The sequence below is a fragment of the Bacillus rossius genome, chromosome 1, assembly GCF_032445375.1.
Source record: "Bacillus rossius redtenbacheri isolate Brsri chromosome 1, Brsri_v3, whole genome shotgun sequence".
NCBI lineage: Eukaryota > Metazoa > Arthropoda > Insecta > Phasmatodea > Bacillidae > Bacillus > Bacillus rossius.
This window is the reverse complement of record NC_086330.1, coordinates 314,712,764-314,730,142: the sequence shown is the minus strand read 5'-3', so window position 1 is coordinate 314,730,142 and position 17,379 is coordinate 314,712,764. Positions and strand designations below refer to the sequence as shown.

At 38.3% G+C, this 17,379-nt stretch overlaps 1 protein-coding gene across 10 annotated transcripts in view; it reads right to left on the bottom strand.

Moving 5' to 3' along the window:
- LOC134527924 (coiled-coil domain-containing protein 77-like) overlaps positions 1-17,379 on the bottom strand; it is a 109,485-nt gene that overhangs the window by 73,408 nt on the left and 18,698 nt on the right. For all 10 annotated transcript variants that reach the window (XR_010074315.1, XM_063360963.1, XM_063360967.1 and 7 more), the window contains exon 2: positions 12,629-12,828. Coding sequence is in view for 9 of the 10 variants with exons in the window: in XM_063360963.1 (XP_063217033.1) it covers positions 12,629-12,801 (173 nt within the window). In the remaining variant the exon portion in view is untranslated. The remainder of the gene's footprint in view (positions 1-12,628; positions 12,829-17,379) is intronic.

The window sequence follows — 17,379 nt, the reverse complement described above, 5'->3', positions numbered from 1 at the left end:
CTACTGCGGAAGCGTGGAGCTGTGTATGAAAGCTGTTCAAACAGCATACCTTCAACTCTTCATGGCTGGTATTTGCGGTCTGTCAGCTCTGTTTTACAATAAAAACAACAGATTGGTTTATTTTTAATTAATGAGAGTTTACATTTTCTTTCTTGTTTAAAATAATGACTATTTAGTATCATTAAACTGGCTTTACAACAGCAATACCTAAATATCCCTTTTTAAATAGACAAGAATGTATTAGTTTTATATACACTAAGCTGGTGGCGGAGGAGCCGGCTCAGTTATTTCAAACTGTGCACGCTGACCTCAGTGATGTCCACCCGGAAAAGAGAGACTTTGTTTGCTTTGTTCCCTCTCCATCCCTCCTTCCTATTAGTTGTATGACCTTCCTCTCCACGCTTGCACAGGATGCAGGTGGGTCGTTTATTTTTGTGTTACAGTCTCCAAGACCTTCTTCTTCGCCCAGCCTGCAAAACGAGCTACATGTAATGGTGTAGTGCTGGATCTTTGCAAGCATGAGTACGAGGATGGCGTATATCATCTGATGGCAGTTTTGATTCAGTTGTAAAAACCTTTTTTTCCTTTTCAAAATTGTCTATGGAGACCATACATCAAAATTCCCTTATGGTTAAATATGTTTTTCCTTTAATTGTTTGTTACATTAGCTTTTTGCCAGATGGTCTTTGCCCTTTTGTTAGCCTCATGGCTTGCTTAAGGAAATTTTATGCTCGTTGCTTCGTAAGGCTTAACCATTTAGGGTATGTCTGTGGTACATGTTGACTAGTCATCACTAGTCATATTACTTGTCAGGTAATTAGTTATTGTGGCTTGCTCCTATTTTCTAAGCAGTCTGAATTTTTAGCTTTGGCTCATCAATAAGTTATTAACTTTGAAGTTATTTTGAGAGTTCTCAGTGTAGTTTTGCGTGGTGAGCATGTTCAGTACGTCAACATTGCACTAATTCATTCAATTGTAGCCTCCCGTTCTAGTTTTAGGCTAACTTAAACCTGCGTGTCCTTACTCAAGTGCCTTCTTTATGGTTGCGTAAGTTTATCTTATTCTTTATAATGTTTGTTTAAGAAGGAATATGTGTACCTTGTTACTTATTCAAGCACGTTCTAAAGTTAGAAATTTTTTCATTTGCAACTACATAGTTAATTATACATTTTGGTATGTGTGTGAGAACCTTAACTAATGTTTCATGAGCAACAATTTTCTTGAGATATATGTTTTAATCTTGTGAGCATATTTGATCTTGATGCTCAAGCACACTTTAATTGTAAATTTGTTAATTGACTTAGGGCCGGTTTCACAAAGTCTGTTTAAAGTTTCGGTTATCTAATCGAACGATTAACTTAAACAGGACATTAAAGTACTGATTATCATTTGACTGTTTCCCAAAGTACTTTTAACGAGTGTTTAACTAAACAATGGTTAAGGGAAATATGGCAATCAGGCGATGACGTATCGGATCGCGATTGGCTGTCGTGCTACCTTTGTTTGTTACTTTTGGCCAGTGTTTAAAGGTTCGGTCAGAGAAAATTGTAAACAAACATCAATATGGACGAAAATAAGCGCCCACGATCCGGAAATTTTCTCTTGCTTCGGAAACGGAGTTGCTTATATCTTTAGTGGAAATTGAAAGTAGACTGTTGGCCCCTAGTTGTGGCGCCACTGAAAGTAATTCTCTGTTTATGCTGCTACTCCTAGCTTGTGGTAGCCACTGTAATAAACCTCCTTGCTATTGTATTAATGTGTTCTCACGGGGTTCTTGGCGCCTACCCTCGTTGCAGTAAATACCAGGACCGCTACTGCTGGATGTTCTGCCCAGACTGATAGTCCATCTAGCACGTCACTGCCCTGGGTTACTGTATGGAGAGTAATTATAAAAAGTAAATTTAGTGGTGTTACGTGAATAGTGGAAATTTGCATATAAATGAAATAATAATAATTTAAAAACATATGATTTTAATGGTTCTTAAATATTGGTGTGAAGTTACGTTTAAAATGAAATTAATTGAGAAACAACCAAGGTGTCAAATCTAGGTGTCGGAAATTAGATGCAAATGACGTCACTAGAACACGTCGAATATACTGCCGGGTCTAGCTATACGTTGTCGGAGGCTTGAGGCTCTCTTCACAGGACCTCCAGGTGGTCTGCTGCTACACTGGAACTCTGGATGCTGTAATGCTGTAATTAGCGAACTACAGAGGTGCTGAGGTCGCCGGGTATCAGCTGAAGACTCGACATCCCTCTCGTCCTGGAAAGTCTGGTCTAATTCTGGATTGGTCTCACCAATCTTCGTGGTCGAATCTCAGCTGGCGCTGCCCTCAGATGTCTGGAACCACTACGAGACGAAAACGGGACCGACGCGGAAGTTGGCACTCGAAGTCGCCGATACTCCCTATCTAGGATTTATTTAATCCAGATACAATTCTCTCAACTCGTAGAGAGGAGAATGCTAAGCAGGACACGATCGCGGATGACGCGAAATCTTCTATTTCTCGGGCGGCAACCAAGGCTTTGGTTTGCCCCAGCCCAAGAAACGTCTTCTTTCCGCAAGATGGCGATGGCGTCTCCCTTCTTCCTCCTAATATCTATTTACTGGCCTCCCTAGCAACCAAGGAGCTATCGATATCAGCAAACAGAATAAGCTGCATAGTGAAATAAAAACGTGGATGTTGGAGTGTAAAAGAATCGAACTAAGACCAAATGAATAAAGCTTCCAAGGAATAATTCTTAGAAGACCCTGAAGTTGAAAGTGTGTCGTCTATGGTAATAAGATGTGTCATATTTGTTATGCCTTGGTTGTTCTCTTTACAATCAAAACAATTAAATACATAATATTCCCTCATGGAATATACAATTAATATTACAATCATAATAAATAATAATAATATATAACTGTAAACAGTTGTACTGGTTACAAAATGTATACCAGTATCGTAGAATGCAAGAAACCGAAAAGGAATTTTTATGTTGAGAAACAATATTTCCTTTTATATTTTTATTCCTTTTTTACGTCAAGTTACTTGCTATCGCAAGTACCAAGTCGGCGCTCCGCGCCTCCATACTACTAAAAAACCTTCCCTGACAAGGTTTGATGCCTGAGCTTGGTTGAACAGTAGGGACTCACATAATTTTTTTTTTGTTATTTACGTTTAAATAGCCTATGACGTGACTGTCATGTGACAACATTATCCAATAGCAATATATATATATATATATATATATATATATATATATATATATATATATATATATATATATATATATATATATTTGATACTAGTAAACAAGAAACAATGGTGAAGACCACATGAATGCAAAGGTATAGTGATGGAAAATAAAAACGGTGATTTCTCCTAAACTATTTGGAATTTCTTATCTCAGGTTTTTCTTATTGAATTCAGGATGGTTAAGAGAATGGAATGAAGTTATTTTATGGTTTTTAAGTATATTCTTTAAGAAATACCCCTAAACTACACATTTACCAATGGCTGACCTTGGACAATAATGTATATAACAAATATAAAATTAGGCCTACTAAACACTACGCAAGTCTTCATACCTGTAGAAATAATTTTGATGTGGGTACAGTCAATAGCCCCTATTACTTTTGGAAACCGTGCCACAATGTAAAATTCTTCATGTAACAGCCGATATTGTTAATCTGTCTCGGGAAATGCAATATATTCTCTGCGGAGCATTGCTATCACAAGAGTAACCTTTTTTTTTACAATACGACATACAGTGCTCTTGTGTAAACCGAAGTAATCACCAACGGAAATTAAAAATCCATCAGATACGTAAAACCTTAAAGGTTACTAGAAGTTGGTCAATAGAGACCATAGAAAAGAGAGGGAGGGAGATAGAGACAGAAAAATTCCTGAAAACAAAAATACTTGTTTATACTCACATGTTTACACAGCCAAATAAATTTAAAATGGAAGCTCACACAAAAAGTACTTTTTTTTTTGTTTGTAATAGATTAACAAGAAAAAAGCCATCACTAACCTGTCTGTGGGCACTTCCAACTGTCTTTCTATTTTTTGCAACAGTGCTAGGACCGTATTTTTGCTAAGCCGAAACCTCATTGCAAATTCACTGTCATTCATTTGAAAGTGATTTGGCCTTACTCGAAATATTCGTGGTCTATTTAAATAATCAACAATTTCTTCATCATCATCTTCAAACAAAATGTTCAATTCACTCGCCATCATCACTGCGGCACTTCAATCAGTTATCTCTGTTTTGCACACTATGTGGTTTCAAACAGCTTCAAAAATATACATAACCTCAAAACTATCAGCAGTAGCCAACTAATCAGAACCTCTTCTTGTGTTTAACTTAACCATTGGTTACCATCAGTTAATCGGCCGATTACTGTTAACCCTATATTGAAAAACAGGTAATTCTGCTAACTAGCACTTAAATTTTAATCAGAAGATAACCGGACGATAACCAGACTTTGTGAAACCGGCCCTTAGTGTACCTTGGCAAATGTTTGTATTGGTCTTAACAGAATTTTCATAAACTAAGGCTTTTTTTGTTATTCTGTTTAAGCCTATAGGCATATTTGAATTGATGATTTAAATGGGGCTTGTTTACCACATAACTGTGAAAAGGGTATGTTTGCTTTATGTCTAATAGAGGTTTTTAGAAATAAAATTGAAAGGCTAGAGGTTGTCAGTTTTTTTGAATACATAAGCCTTTGATCACAAGGAGTAAGGAACATATTGCTGTCCCATCAGAGGGACCATTATAGTTTGTTTGTCTATGGTTACTTGATTAAGGATGTTCCTTGACAGCTCTAGATATTTGTCCCCTTGTAACCAGCACAACAATTTAATTTTATGTATATTGTATTTTTATTAATTAATAGTTATATCCTGCAAAACTTTTATGGCTGAAATTTTAAGTGAAAAGTGAGACTATATTGTATCATCTACCACGACTTCAGTTTGACATCGTCCCGGGCTGTGCCCTTCTGAGCCCGATGTGCCACCACCTCCCCCCTTACAAGCTGCGAGCCCACTCCTTCCACCACCACCACCCTCTAGACCCCGGCGTTTAACCGCCCGCCGAAGTGTGTGTGTGAGTGCGTGCATGAGTGTGTCGGCCCGCGCCAACCGATGTGACGTCAGTGCTCCGCTAAGTTGCCGAGTGAGGACGAACGGGCAGTGAGTCGCGAGCGCTGCTAGAGGAAAGAGCTTCATGCACCTGTCATCGTTTTTCAGAGGTTTTTAGTGATACAGGGGGAAACGGGCCTCGCCACACACGGGCTACGTCACGGCCCTGAGAACAGAGTAGCCGGGTCCACATGCCTGTTATACATGTGGTGGCGCCCTAAAACTTCGACGAACACTTCAACCAGCAAGTTACATTCCTTTCACGAAGTGGCAAAAACTTATTTCTTAACTGTAAACCTCCCTGCAAGGTTCTCTTATCAAAACTTACTAATAAGAAAAACATAAAGTAGGAATTTCTACGAAAAGTATCACTTTATCTTCAACACTTCAGGTTTGATGGGAGATATTTCTCTGTAAATTAATATCATTTTGAACCTTGTAGCAACCCAGGTTATTGCCCTTCCTACTAGGTAAATGACTTTATTAAAGTTTTGTTATGTTTTTATAATCAGAAATAATACATTATTGGTTTTTTTTTTATCATTATGTAAATAACAGTTGTTTATTCTTTTGAGAGGTATTCAGGCAGTTGCAACATGTTTTATGTGCAATTGACATGGTTTCATGCTTTTAAAGTTGTTCTGACAATTTGCTTGCTTTGTGGTGAATAAGCCCCTAGATGTTATATTTATCTGTTTATTTATTTGTGTGGCTATGATTTTATGTGCTTTCACTTATTTTTTGAGTGTTGCTTGTTGTGTTTACGTTTTTTTTACCATAGTTCTTTGTTTGAAGGTGAGCAGATGTAATAGATTGCCAGGTTGTAGCAGTTAGGTCCGCCACTTTTGAACTGCGCGCGCCATCGCGGGCCTCCGGCACTCCGCTCCCCTCCTCCTTCTCCCTCCTTTTCCCCCCCTCCTAGTGTTTGTTCAATTTTTTTACTCGTTCCCCCCCCCCCCCCCCCCTTGATCGGCGCATGCGCGCGCTGCAGCACGATCTTATAAATTGAGCTGCAACCATGTGGGGGGCCTTCTTCTGCTGGTTTGTTTAGTCAGGCTCGGTTGTCAGCGGTAGCTGATCTGTTGTACCTACTTCTACTAGCATGTAGTCCGTTAGGTTCTGTTTGAACTACGTGCGTGTGCGACCTCAGGGGAAAAATGTAAGTTGGTTTGAGTCGTGAGTGAGGCGGTGGCCCTCACCCTAATGTAGAGTCATTTATTCTTGAATTTGTTCTGTCTAAATTCCTTTTCGGCCGCCACCAAGAAAAACATGTTTGGATTTTTGCATTAAATTAACTTCATCTTCAATTCCGTTTTTGTTTGTAACTGTCTCCCCCTGAGACGTCGTCGCACGTATTTGTTTATTAAGTAATAATGTAAATTCTTTCTTTAATTGTACCTGCACTTTGCAGTAGTTTTGTAAATCTTATTGATGTGAATTGAGGCGGTCTACGTAAAAAGGGCACTTTGGCTATATGTGTGTTCTGAGAAAAATGGATTTTAATATTTCACTGTGTATTTAAATATTGTTATGTTTGTTACCAATTGTACAGTATCTCAAGCAATGGATAACACAGGTTTCTTATACTAAATAATCTTATTATATGTTGATAAATATTAAATTTAATATTATATCAAATAGTTTTATATTGCATGTTATGAGCCCTTTTTACGTAGAACATATTACATTAGATATATAAATGCCATTAAGTAGATTTACTATTGTACTAGGTCTAAATGATAATTTCCTTACGTTTAAAACAAAAGTGTTTGTGTTATAATCATATTGTCTGTTACATTATTAATTTTAGCTTATAATAAAAATGCAAAAATAAATGCAATTTGTGTGCTAAGCAAGAATAAATACTTTACTGTTGTGATTGTTGTTGCTGACTGTGACAGTTACGACATATTAAAATACAATAAAGTACTTAAAATACACAAAACAATTACTTAAAATAAAACAACCTTGTCGAACATAAGTAATAATAATAACTTAATAACTCAAAAAACAACCCCATCTTGCCACTTCATTATACATGTTTTTTTTTTTTTTTTGACATTTTTGAAAAATACAATAGAGTTGTAGAGTCTTTACCACATAAGGTTTCCAGATTTTGAAAGATCCTTATCAGCCCCAGGGTATGGACCTTTAATCCCTAGGAGTTTCTTGGAAAAACCCAGACTTTGCAATCCTGTTTACAGTCCGTTTTCTCAGAAGAGAACTGTCACAATCTGGAAACATTATGTGGTACAAACGATAGGCTTATTTACAAAGGGATCTAACATAAATCTTTAAAGTAAGACTTTTTTAATGTTTGGAAACATTACTGATTATTGCAGTCTTTGGAACTTTTAGCAATGATTTATCATGCCAACAATAAAGTCTTTGTCATCCTCACTCAAAAAACAAAACAGGCTTTTCACATCATCTTCTTTTTGTTTGTTCACCTCTGGCCATGGAGAAAGCTCTGCACAAGCATTGTTGAAGTCTCCAGTAGCAGGTTTCCAGATACGGAAGACATCGAAGAGTTCAGTGTAGGACTGAGAACATAAAATTGCACCATTCCTCTGGTATTTGATAATCACATACTTCATGATGGTGAAAGAAAATTTGTGTGTGGAAATAGGCTTGGTGTAGAAAAACTGTGACAGATATTTGTCCCATTCTTTCAGCAAACCCCTATCCATAATAACCTCAAATGGCGAAGGACTTATTCGGCATGTGACCATAGCTTCAAGATAAGGCTTTGCACTACCAATCACTTCCTTTTTCTTGATTTTCTTCCTGATCAATCCGAAATTGCGGTCACACTGAGAAAAGCTGTGCCCCCGTACAGGAAACATATGTACAATATTCACATTATGCACCTTGGCAAACCAGGCTGAAAATTTTGCCACAGTCATGTTTCTGTTCTGTCCTCCAGCTGCATCTGAGAGGAAAACTATTGTAGATACAAGAGAAAACTTACGTAACTGTTTCTTCAGGCAATCGTACAAAAAAAGACACAACAGAATTAGGGTTTTTCTTTCCATCACACTCAGTAAAACAGTAGCAATAACTGGAATCATCATTGAAAACATGTACGTTGAAGCAGTACAGCCAAAACATTCTTTTATAAAACTGAGTATTTACGTTCAATTTTGGAATGGGATAGTTCTGAGCATAATCAAACTCTATTATAAGAAGTGAATGGTCTTCTTTGCATTTATTTATGTAGTTGTCACGCAACTGTATACGTTTTTGAACTTTCCTTTTGTGCAATTCAAAGAGTGGACGACATCGATCACTGGAGTCATTATTCAGCTTGATTTTGCATTCTTCACAATAATCACATACATCCGTCTTTGGTTTACGCACACTGTATGGAAAACGTGTTTTGAAGTACTCATAGTAAGTCTTATACGTCATCCCCAAAGGTTTACTACATTTTTCTTTGTAGTACTTCTTAAACATGTCATATAAATCTTTTATAGTGAGGAGTGTATTGTCAAAATACAACATGTTACTTTTTTCTTTACAATAGTGACTTTCATCATGAGGTAACATACTAAGATGTACACCCATCATTTCAATCACATCATCAGATATATTTCTAGGTCGATTATTGTGAGTGCCTCTCTTCTCTTCGAAAGATTCATTCAATAACAGTTTTTTCTGAATAACTCTTAGACGTTTCACAGATACTTGAAACAAACTTAAAAGAAATTTACGGCATACCTGTATCCTGCAACCACTTGCAACAATAACATATATCCAAGTGTGGTCCCGCGGCTTTTTTTGGTGTACAGTCTTCCTCTTAGGTTCTGCTGCAACCTCCATGCATTTTCCCAATAAAGAATCTTGAAGACATTTTGATTGACCATTATAAAACGAATCATACATATTTACCTGTGCTTCAAAATCCATCCTCTCATAACACTTCTTTTGACAACAGTGAGAAACAAATGTGAAGCTTTTGGCAAACACAATTTTCCCTGAAGAGCAAACATAACCTTCTCCTCGAGCACGTTTCTTTTTCACTTCCTCATGATGTTTGTTCTTTTGTTTATTAACAATCTTCCTTTTTCTTACAGATGTGCAATCACCCTCTACAGTATTCTCATTACACCCATTCATCTTAAAAACTACGTGAAATAAATCTAACTTGCAAGACACATTGTTTCACAACAAAAAAATTATAAACACAGACTTAAATAAAACCATAGAACAGTGTACTCTCATGTTGTTGCACATCTTACTACAAACATGTGTACCTACCAACTTCAGTTTTTAACATATTAAGTTAATTTACTATTATGCTAAACAACATGGAGAGAAAATTAGTTCTGCTTAAAAAGGGCACATAGACTAGTGTGTTTGCATGTCTTACTATAAAAAGGTGTACCAACTTCATTTTTCCTGATATCCAGTTGAAAATTTTACTACATATGCTTAACAACATAGCGGAATAGAAAATTAATTCTGCTTAAAAAGGGCACTTACACCAATGTGCCCCTTTTACGTCGACCGCCTCAATTTAACTTCATACTTGGCAATGCTTTTGCTTCGAGTCAACTGCGCATTGTCCCCTTTTGATGGTCTGTTGTTTGGATCGCTTACGGTGTAGCCGGCTTACCTTCGAAACTTATTGATGTTAACAAGCACGTTTTGTCGAAATCAATGTACCCAATTTATGAATTTAGCCTTGCCTAAATTGTTTTCACTTAAAATTATCAGTAATGTTAACGTAATGTTTTGATTTGAATTTGAATGAATAAAATGTCTGTGTACCTGAAACCATTTACCTTGCATACCTGATCTGCTCCATTCACGTATACCCCAGTCCATGCCAGGTTCTGGCCTCCCATCTCGCCTCCAAAGCTTAGTTAGGCTTTTCAAGGTGTATAATATTCAGTTAGAAAATGGCAGAAAGTTCGGTAGCCGTCAGAAAGTTAGTCGAAGTGCTGGTGCCATGCAAAATATTGGCTGATTTTTCTGTGTAATTTTTTGACTGGTGATGAGGCCACCCACCAGCCGCTTCCCTGTATGGCAAATGTAGCTGTGTGACCTTGTTTATAAGTTGTGTGGCCAAAGGTTGCGGTCAGGTGATGGCTCAAAAAATAATATAATTATTTCGTAGCTGTGGTCCGGGATTGTACCATGAGTTTGTGTGAAATAATGAGATTTAATAGCAGTATTAAATAACCTTTTCATCAGACATTTTGGTACCATTTTAAAGTTAATTGTTTTCATGAAGCAACAAACTTTTTTTTTTGTTATTTTTGTGCACAATCTGGAACAGTGTTGTGGTCGGAAGATGGTGACCACTGTGCCAAGTCAAGGATAATAAAAACCAGTAACAATCATTCAATGTTCTAGAGAGACTTTATTTTCATCAGGAATCATTTAGAGCAATGCTTGTATGAAATTTGAACAGTATTTTCTAACCCAACAAATTCTTCAAGTGTTTTTATGTACATATGTGCAATTTAGATCAATTTTAAGCTAGTTGGAGGTTTGGATTGTTACAACCTTCTTATCTTTCAAATTATTTGGTTCTGAACAGTTCAAAAATCTCTGAAGACAACACTGAAGATGTCGTGACGCCTTGATTTCCTGCCTCTTCCCCTCCTCCCCCCTTGTCCACACTCCCATCCTGCCTTAGCTTGCTTCCTCTACCTTTTCTTCTTCTACTGCATGTGCGAGAGTATCCTAAATAAAGTATAAAAAGGGTTGTCCAGTATGCTTCTGCCTGGCATTGGCAACGATCATCAGATATTAATTATTTGGCGAGTGCTCCGGCAGGGCATACAAAGTAAATCATGGACACTGGTAACTTGTGTTTCTTGAGATGGTGTGAGGTGACAACGGCCTTAATGTAGAGCAACTACTTATAGCTCGTTACTTGTCGAAATCACTGTTTCGGACGTCGCAGCTAAATTATTGTTTAGTTAACTTTACGTTTGGCTGTGATCTCTGCTAAGTTGTTGCCATGACAATTCTCAATGTTCATACAGGGACAATCATCATGTAATTGTAGTTAGGTCTATTGACCTTGTTTATTTTGCACATTGGTTGTAATCAGTAATCACGATTCAGCGAGGCCTTCCTCCCATGAGTTTAGCCTGAGATAAATTATCACTAAGTGGCAAGTAAAACTGTACAGTCTAATTTCTATTTACGGCTCTCCTTTGTAAATTATTGTTCTCTAATGATATTTATGTATGCAATCCATGCATGTAGTGTAACAGCACCTGTCCTTGACTATTTGTTTAGCCGTAAATTAGATGTGTAGGGTACTGATATTTTTTTCCTTTTCAAATTGTACTTGATTCCTGCTAAGGTATATGTAGCTTCACGCAGTATGATTGTATTCTGCTATGATTATTTATATGTAAATTACACACTGAGTCTTTGCGTACCTGATGATCTACAATCTTTAAAATGTAAAGTTTTTGTGATAAGAATTGTTTAACGTAGCCTTAAACTTCTCTGTAAGCCATGATTAATAACAACATTAACTACGAAAATTCTCCATGCAATCCTCATACCAGAACGAGGTACAACAGTGCTCTTTCTTGTTAATGCCCGGGTTATAAGCCTTCTGAAAGTGAGTGCCTCCTATACCACACTTCAATTCAATTCTACTAACATTTTTTTGTAAATACATAGAGATATTTTTTTTAATGTTTGGAAATTATTTTTTGATTAAAGAGAAACAGTTTTTATTTTCGCTCAAAAATCCTATTTCAACATGGCAGCCATATGTCACACTGTGCAACAGCACATTACTAAAAGAAAATATCACTTTGTTGTTTAGAGTCCAAGTATACAATTTACATTTATATATTTAAAAAAAAAAAAAATAAAAAAAAAATATATATATAGTTGTTTGTACTTGTCATTGAAAGTGAAAAATTGTAAATTAGTGACTAAGAATTGAGTTGTTATCTTGTTACAACAATCTGTGCATTAATGATGAAAATATAATTTCACATTTGTTATGTTGCTATTTTAACATGTTGGTTTTTATTTTCTTGCATGTAAAAATGTATGGTGAAAATAATGTGTGGACAATACAAGTAGACAAATGTGCATAAATTTACAAATGAAATGAGAAACCACGTCTACTACATGAAAACAGATCTACGTCGACAGACATGTGAAGAGAAAGGCAAGTCCCACCAAGCACGCCTTGCTCAGCAAGGTCAATCCATTTGTAAATCTTGAATAAATAAGTAAAAAAACTGATTAGACCCAGTGTTTAACACCTCGTCTACACCTAGGTCTCTAGAGCTGAATGAGAAGTGAAACTGAGATAAAGCAGTGACACTAACACAAGGTTCTGGTTTGACCCTGCCAGGAATCAAACCTGTCCACTGCAGGGGATTCCACTGGATTTCACTTGCAATTACAATTTAACTATGTGTGGGCCTGCAACATGACGATGCTTGTATGTTACCATAACTTCATAATACATTATAAACAAAACTAAAAACATCACCCTTACTCTTCGACTACATCCAGTAACTCTTCATAATCTTTTTCAAACTCAATGACCCGGCTCCTGTAGTAGTTCACCAGTTCCTTTGTTGGCAGCAGTCGTGACAGCTGTTCGCTCGATGCCCCGACACTGCTGGTACTGGTGCTCTTCTGTGTGTGAGTGATTCGACTCTTCTGCATTCTGATATTAGAAGCCACTGTAACCACCTGGGAAAGTACAACAAACACTTAAGCACAACCAAATAAAATAAACTGGAAAATATTTCTGAAACAATTATTTATTGCATAAAACAACACAAAATGCTACATGTTCCTGTTTAAAAATATTTATTGTAGATGTCAAGGCAGCTTGTTGAATAACTGCTTGTTGAGTATGTAACAACCCAGATTACAGCCTTCCTCATAGAATCCAGTAATAATAATTTCTTATAAATTTTTTGTCATATTTCAGTTTAGTTTTTCATGTGGTGTAAATTTTTTTCCTTTAGATGTTATTGTGAACGAAATTCTCCGGGTTTATTGTTTTTATTTTTAAAATTCATTCATATATATATATAAGTTTTTTTTTGCTGGCTTCTGTGTGTAGGAAGGCATGCTGACATGATTTTCCTTCGTTATTTCCACGACCGAGGCTTTGTGTCACACGCTAGGCGTGTGAGTCACTGTCACGGGATTGTGAGACAGAGACAAAATCGCTGCGTTGTGGGAACAGAAGTAAGCATTTCGTGGAAGCCTCTGTTACCATGCGCCGTGATTGGCTGAAAATTACGTCAGCGAGCCCAGGACACTGCCCGCACAAAGGGAAGGAAGGCTATAAAATTCAGTCGAGCACCAGGCCGAGCGGTGGTTGTTCGGGCGACGGGCCGAGCAGGCCGCGGCTGGGTGATGGCTCGTGTTTTATTCTTTTCGGAACGTACAGTTTAATTTTTTTTGTGTGATCTATTGTACAGAATATAGTGTGATTTTTACATAAATAAATAAAACTGGTAATACATCGAACTTTGTGTATAAATTTCTTCTTTCTTCGTGACCTGTAACCTGTATGTTCCACTCATCACCTAATTTGAGCTTGCCGGAGGTGGTAAGTGGTAACATTTTGCGCCCCACGTTGGGATATTTTCTCTCTCTCTCACACTCCCGTGACTGTGACTCAAACGCCTAGCGTGTGAAACAACGCCTCGGTCGTGGAAAAAATGAAGGAGAATCATGTCAGCACGCCTTTCCACACAAAGAAGCCAGCAAAAAAAAAATACTAGAATAATTAACTTATGAATTTTATAAATAAAAACAATAAACCCGGTGAAATATTTTCACAATAACTTAGAAAAAGAAAAAACTTTACATCATTTGAAAATCTAACCTGAAATATGACAAAAAATTTATAACAAACGATTATTGCTGTATTGCATGAGGAAGTTGAGTTGTTAAAGGATAAACATTTTTTAAGTGCGAGTAATTGGTGATTGGACTACTTTTACGAGCTAGATCTATACAGACTGACTAACGCCTAAACACTACAGTGGTGGGAAACATTCCTTGTCTAGCCTGATCACATCTTAAAAGAAAATCGGAGAGGCATCCCGATGATGTAGATTCAATGCAGTCAGTCCCGAATCGTCTCGCGCAGTAAGTTTGGGGCGGCCGAGACTCGTAATTAATAGGTGACGTTAAAAGAAGAAAGGGGGGAAGGTTCCGAAGATTACCGAGGTGCTTGTCGAGAAAAGCAGACTTCGATATATCAAAGTTGGTGGTACTGCCCGATGTCAGCGCGACCTACTGAGGTGTGGCTGAACTGAGCAGAGGTCGACTCGCGCGAGGTGGCCGCTATGAGCATTGGGCTTATGGGGCGGACTAGGCCAGCGCTCTGGTGGCCTGGAAAGGAACTACAGGATACTGGTTACTGCGGGAGACGCCAGAGGGCAGGCATTCCGCGGGCGTTCAAACTCCCAGGGGAAGTGATTCGCAAAACTACTGCTAGGTGCCATAAGCATGCACATTTGGAACTAGTGTGGTGGCCTTGGGGAGAGGCTGACCCTGGCGGGGTTAGTGGCCAGTCAAAGCCCAGAGGCAGAGTCCCCAGGAAAACTAGGAGAGGTGGGGGGTGTGGTGCTGATGATGACAGTGGGAAAGATGCTCTACAGGACCCGGAGGTGTGACTATACTTTGGCGAAGATGATTCGCGATCATGTCAAGATGTGCTCGCATCAGGCGAGGTCTTGAAACTGGCCTGTCCTAAGAGCTTGCAGGGCCTAGCAGTTCTTGTCACGGAGCGGAGGCGAATTACAGGCAACGTCCGTGTGCCAAGGCGTGGATAAAAGATTGCCCTGCTGGGTCATTGAATGGTAGGCAAAATCTTATCTAGGGCTGGGAAAACTTGGGGAGACAAGTCTGACAAAAGATGAATGGGAGTGTACAGGAGGTGGGACAAATTTAAGTTCTTGCAGCAGAGGAATGACTGGTGGCATTATTTAATTAAAAAAATACTAGTTGGCAGCACAACAGACAAAGGAAATAGAAGCTGAAAGCTTCATGAAGTTAAAAAAAAATTGTTGGCTCGGTTTAAATGAATTTGAACACTGACTGGACTTATCAGTGGTTTTAACACAAACAAGTACTAAATTGATATTTCCTGCTTACAAAAATTGCCTACTTATGTTCCCCTCCCCCCCCCTTGAAAAACAAAATAAAAGGGCTGTATTGCAATTGTTTTATAGCATGATTTATAATAACTTTATAGCTTTGAAATTTGGCTGAAAGTGTTAGTGAAATTTATATTAATTACATGTTAACAACTTCCATCAGTGCTCTCTCGGACTGCACAGGCAGCTATGCTTCATTGTCTCCTCACCAGAGCATGTGTGACAAGTGCACATGACTATAATACATTCCAAGTGCAACGTTGTGCAATGCAGTGCAACTCCGCGAATGGACGGCAGCACCAACTTATCGATTTTCGTCTGAGCTGTGATCGACCAGGGATTTTTTTGTATCAAATTATTGTAATATTATAGTACCAGCAATTATAAGACGTTTTAGTGGCAACCTTAACTAAGTATTTATTAAGAAATTTTGACTATGCACAATTCAGCTCAAAACATGGCCTGATCTACTCCGTAGTTCACAGCACATATATTTTTTTTTTGTGGGGACCGGCTCCTAATGGTAGACGGCTATTCGAAGCTCTGTCAGTTTGTCATCCATCATCATCAAGGCTAAGCGCGTGTCACACCGCAGGGCCTCTCAACGTTTTTCAACACCGACATCATTTAACGATACAGAAAGTCTTTATCAATCCCCACTCATTGGCTCCGTGGCTAGCCTTCACAGTTAGCTTGAACTCTCCAGCTGCATAACTAAGTTCCAGTGATCAATTGGGGGACGTGCACAATAGAAACATTATTTATACTCAAGACAGGCTGAGGATATCCAGCCCATGAGGCTCTTAAGGCTCAGTGGTTAATGCCTTCAAGTGTTCTTTTGTTTCGCCACATGTTGCACTAATTAGGGTAACATATTATGTATGTAAATTAGGGTTTGCTTTACATTCAATAGTAATGTTGTGAGGATAGTTCTCCCAATCCTTAATTGTCTCTGTAGTGTTTCATATTATGTTCGATTCAATGCAGTACGCCACCGGCGATGACCCTTATTTCACCCATGTAGTGAATAACCTAAGACCCTTTGGCCTGTAATTACGTAGTGTTTTTGCATAACCAGTACAGATCATGTAATTTTTGTTACAATCACCTAACAAGCACATACTGTGACGAGCCTAGGCTCTAGGGCTGGGATAGGCCATGTCTAGGGTAGCATGTGTGCGAGGGACATGAACGAATAAAGACAGCCCTTACCAGAATAATAATGTTATAACTAAGTAAATAACCATCATTAGCACAGTGTTGCTGTTGGTTATAACAGCCGGAGGATCTGTGTCGGGCCACAACACCTGCTGCCTACTGGTCCCATGGTGACATCATGCCCTGAACGAATCTTGGTCTAATTACAGACTAGTGTGCAGGCACTTAAAGAATTCTAGTTGGTGTCCTAGTTCAGCCATTAACCACAAGCATAATCACAACCGGTAGTAGGTGGCAGACCATCAATACCTATATAACATATAAATAAAATATAGAGTTACAAATATGTAGTTTTTTTTTTTTAAGTTTAGTATGCTTAGTTAGATAAGCTCTTTTAAGACTCATATGACATCTTAGCAGGGGTTAATTTCAGTGGGAACGCAAGGGAACGGCGTTCCCTTACCTCCCAAGAGTGCCGGAACGCAAGGGAACGCACTTAAAACTAAAAGTTTAAAAAACAATTACGTTGGATCAATATTATGCTTTGTTTGCGAGTGACTCGTAAGCAGGTAGGAAGCGCCCGTACAAGCCGTTGTGAGCTGTGTTGTGATGAGTCATGCACAGAATCAGGGAGGAAGGTGACTGGTGAGTCATCCTCGTCCGCGCCTCTCTATAACATAACAATGCCCACCCCTTCCTCCCCTCCATTCTTTCGCCGTGCCACCGCCCCCGTGATCGTTGGAGTTTAGTCAGTTTACAACAGGTGCGTTGACTTGACCTTGACGCCGTTTCGCGTTTAAGTTACAAGTTGCATTGTGTTCGATGATTGTGTTCGTTTTTATACTTATTAGTGCTAGTGCAGCTAAATAGTTTGACTATGACAACCAGAAAATTTGTTGATTTTTTTAAACCTAACCCTAAGAAACAAAAAGGTTACGTGAATTCGGAAGCATCAAGTACG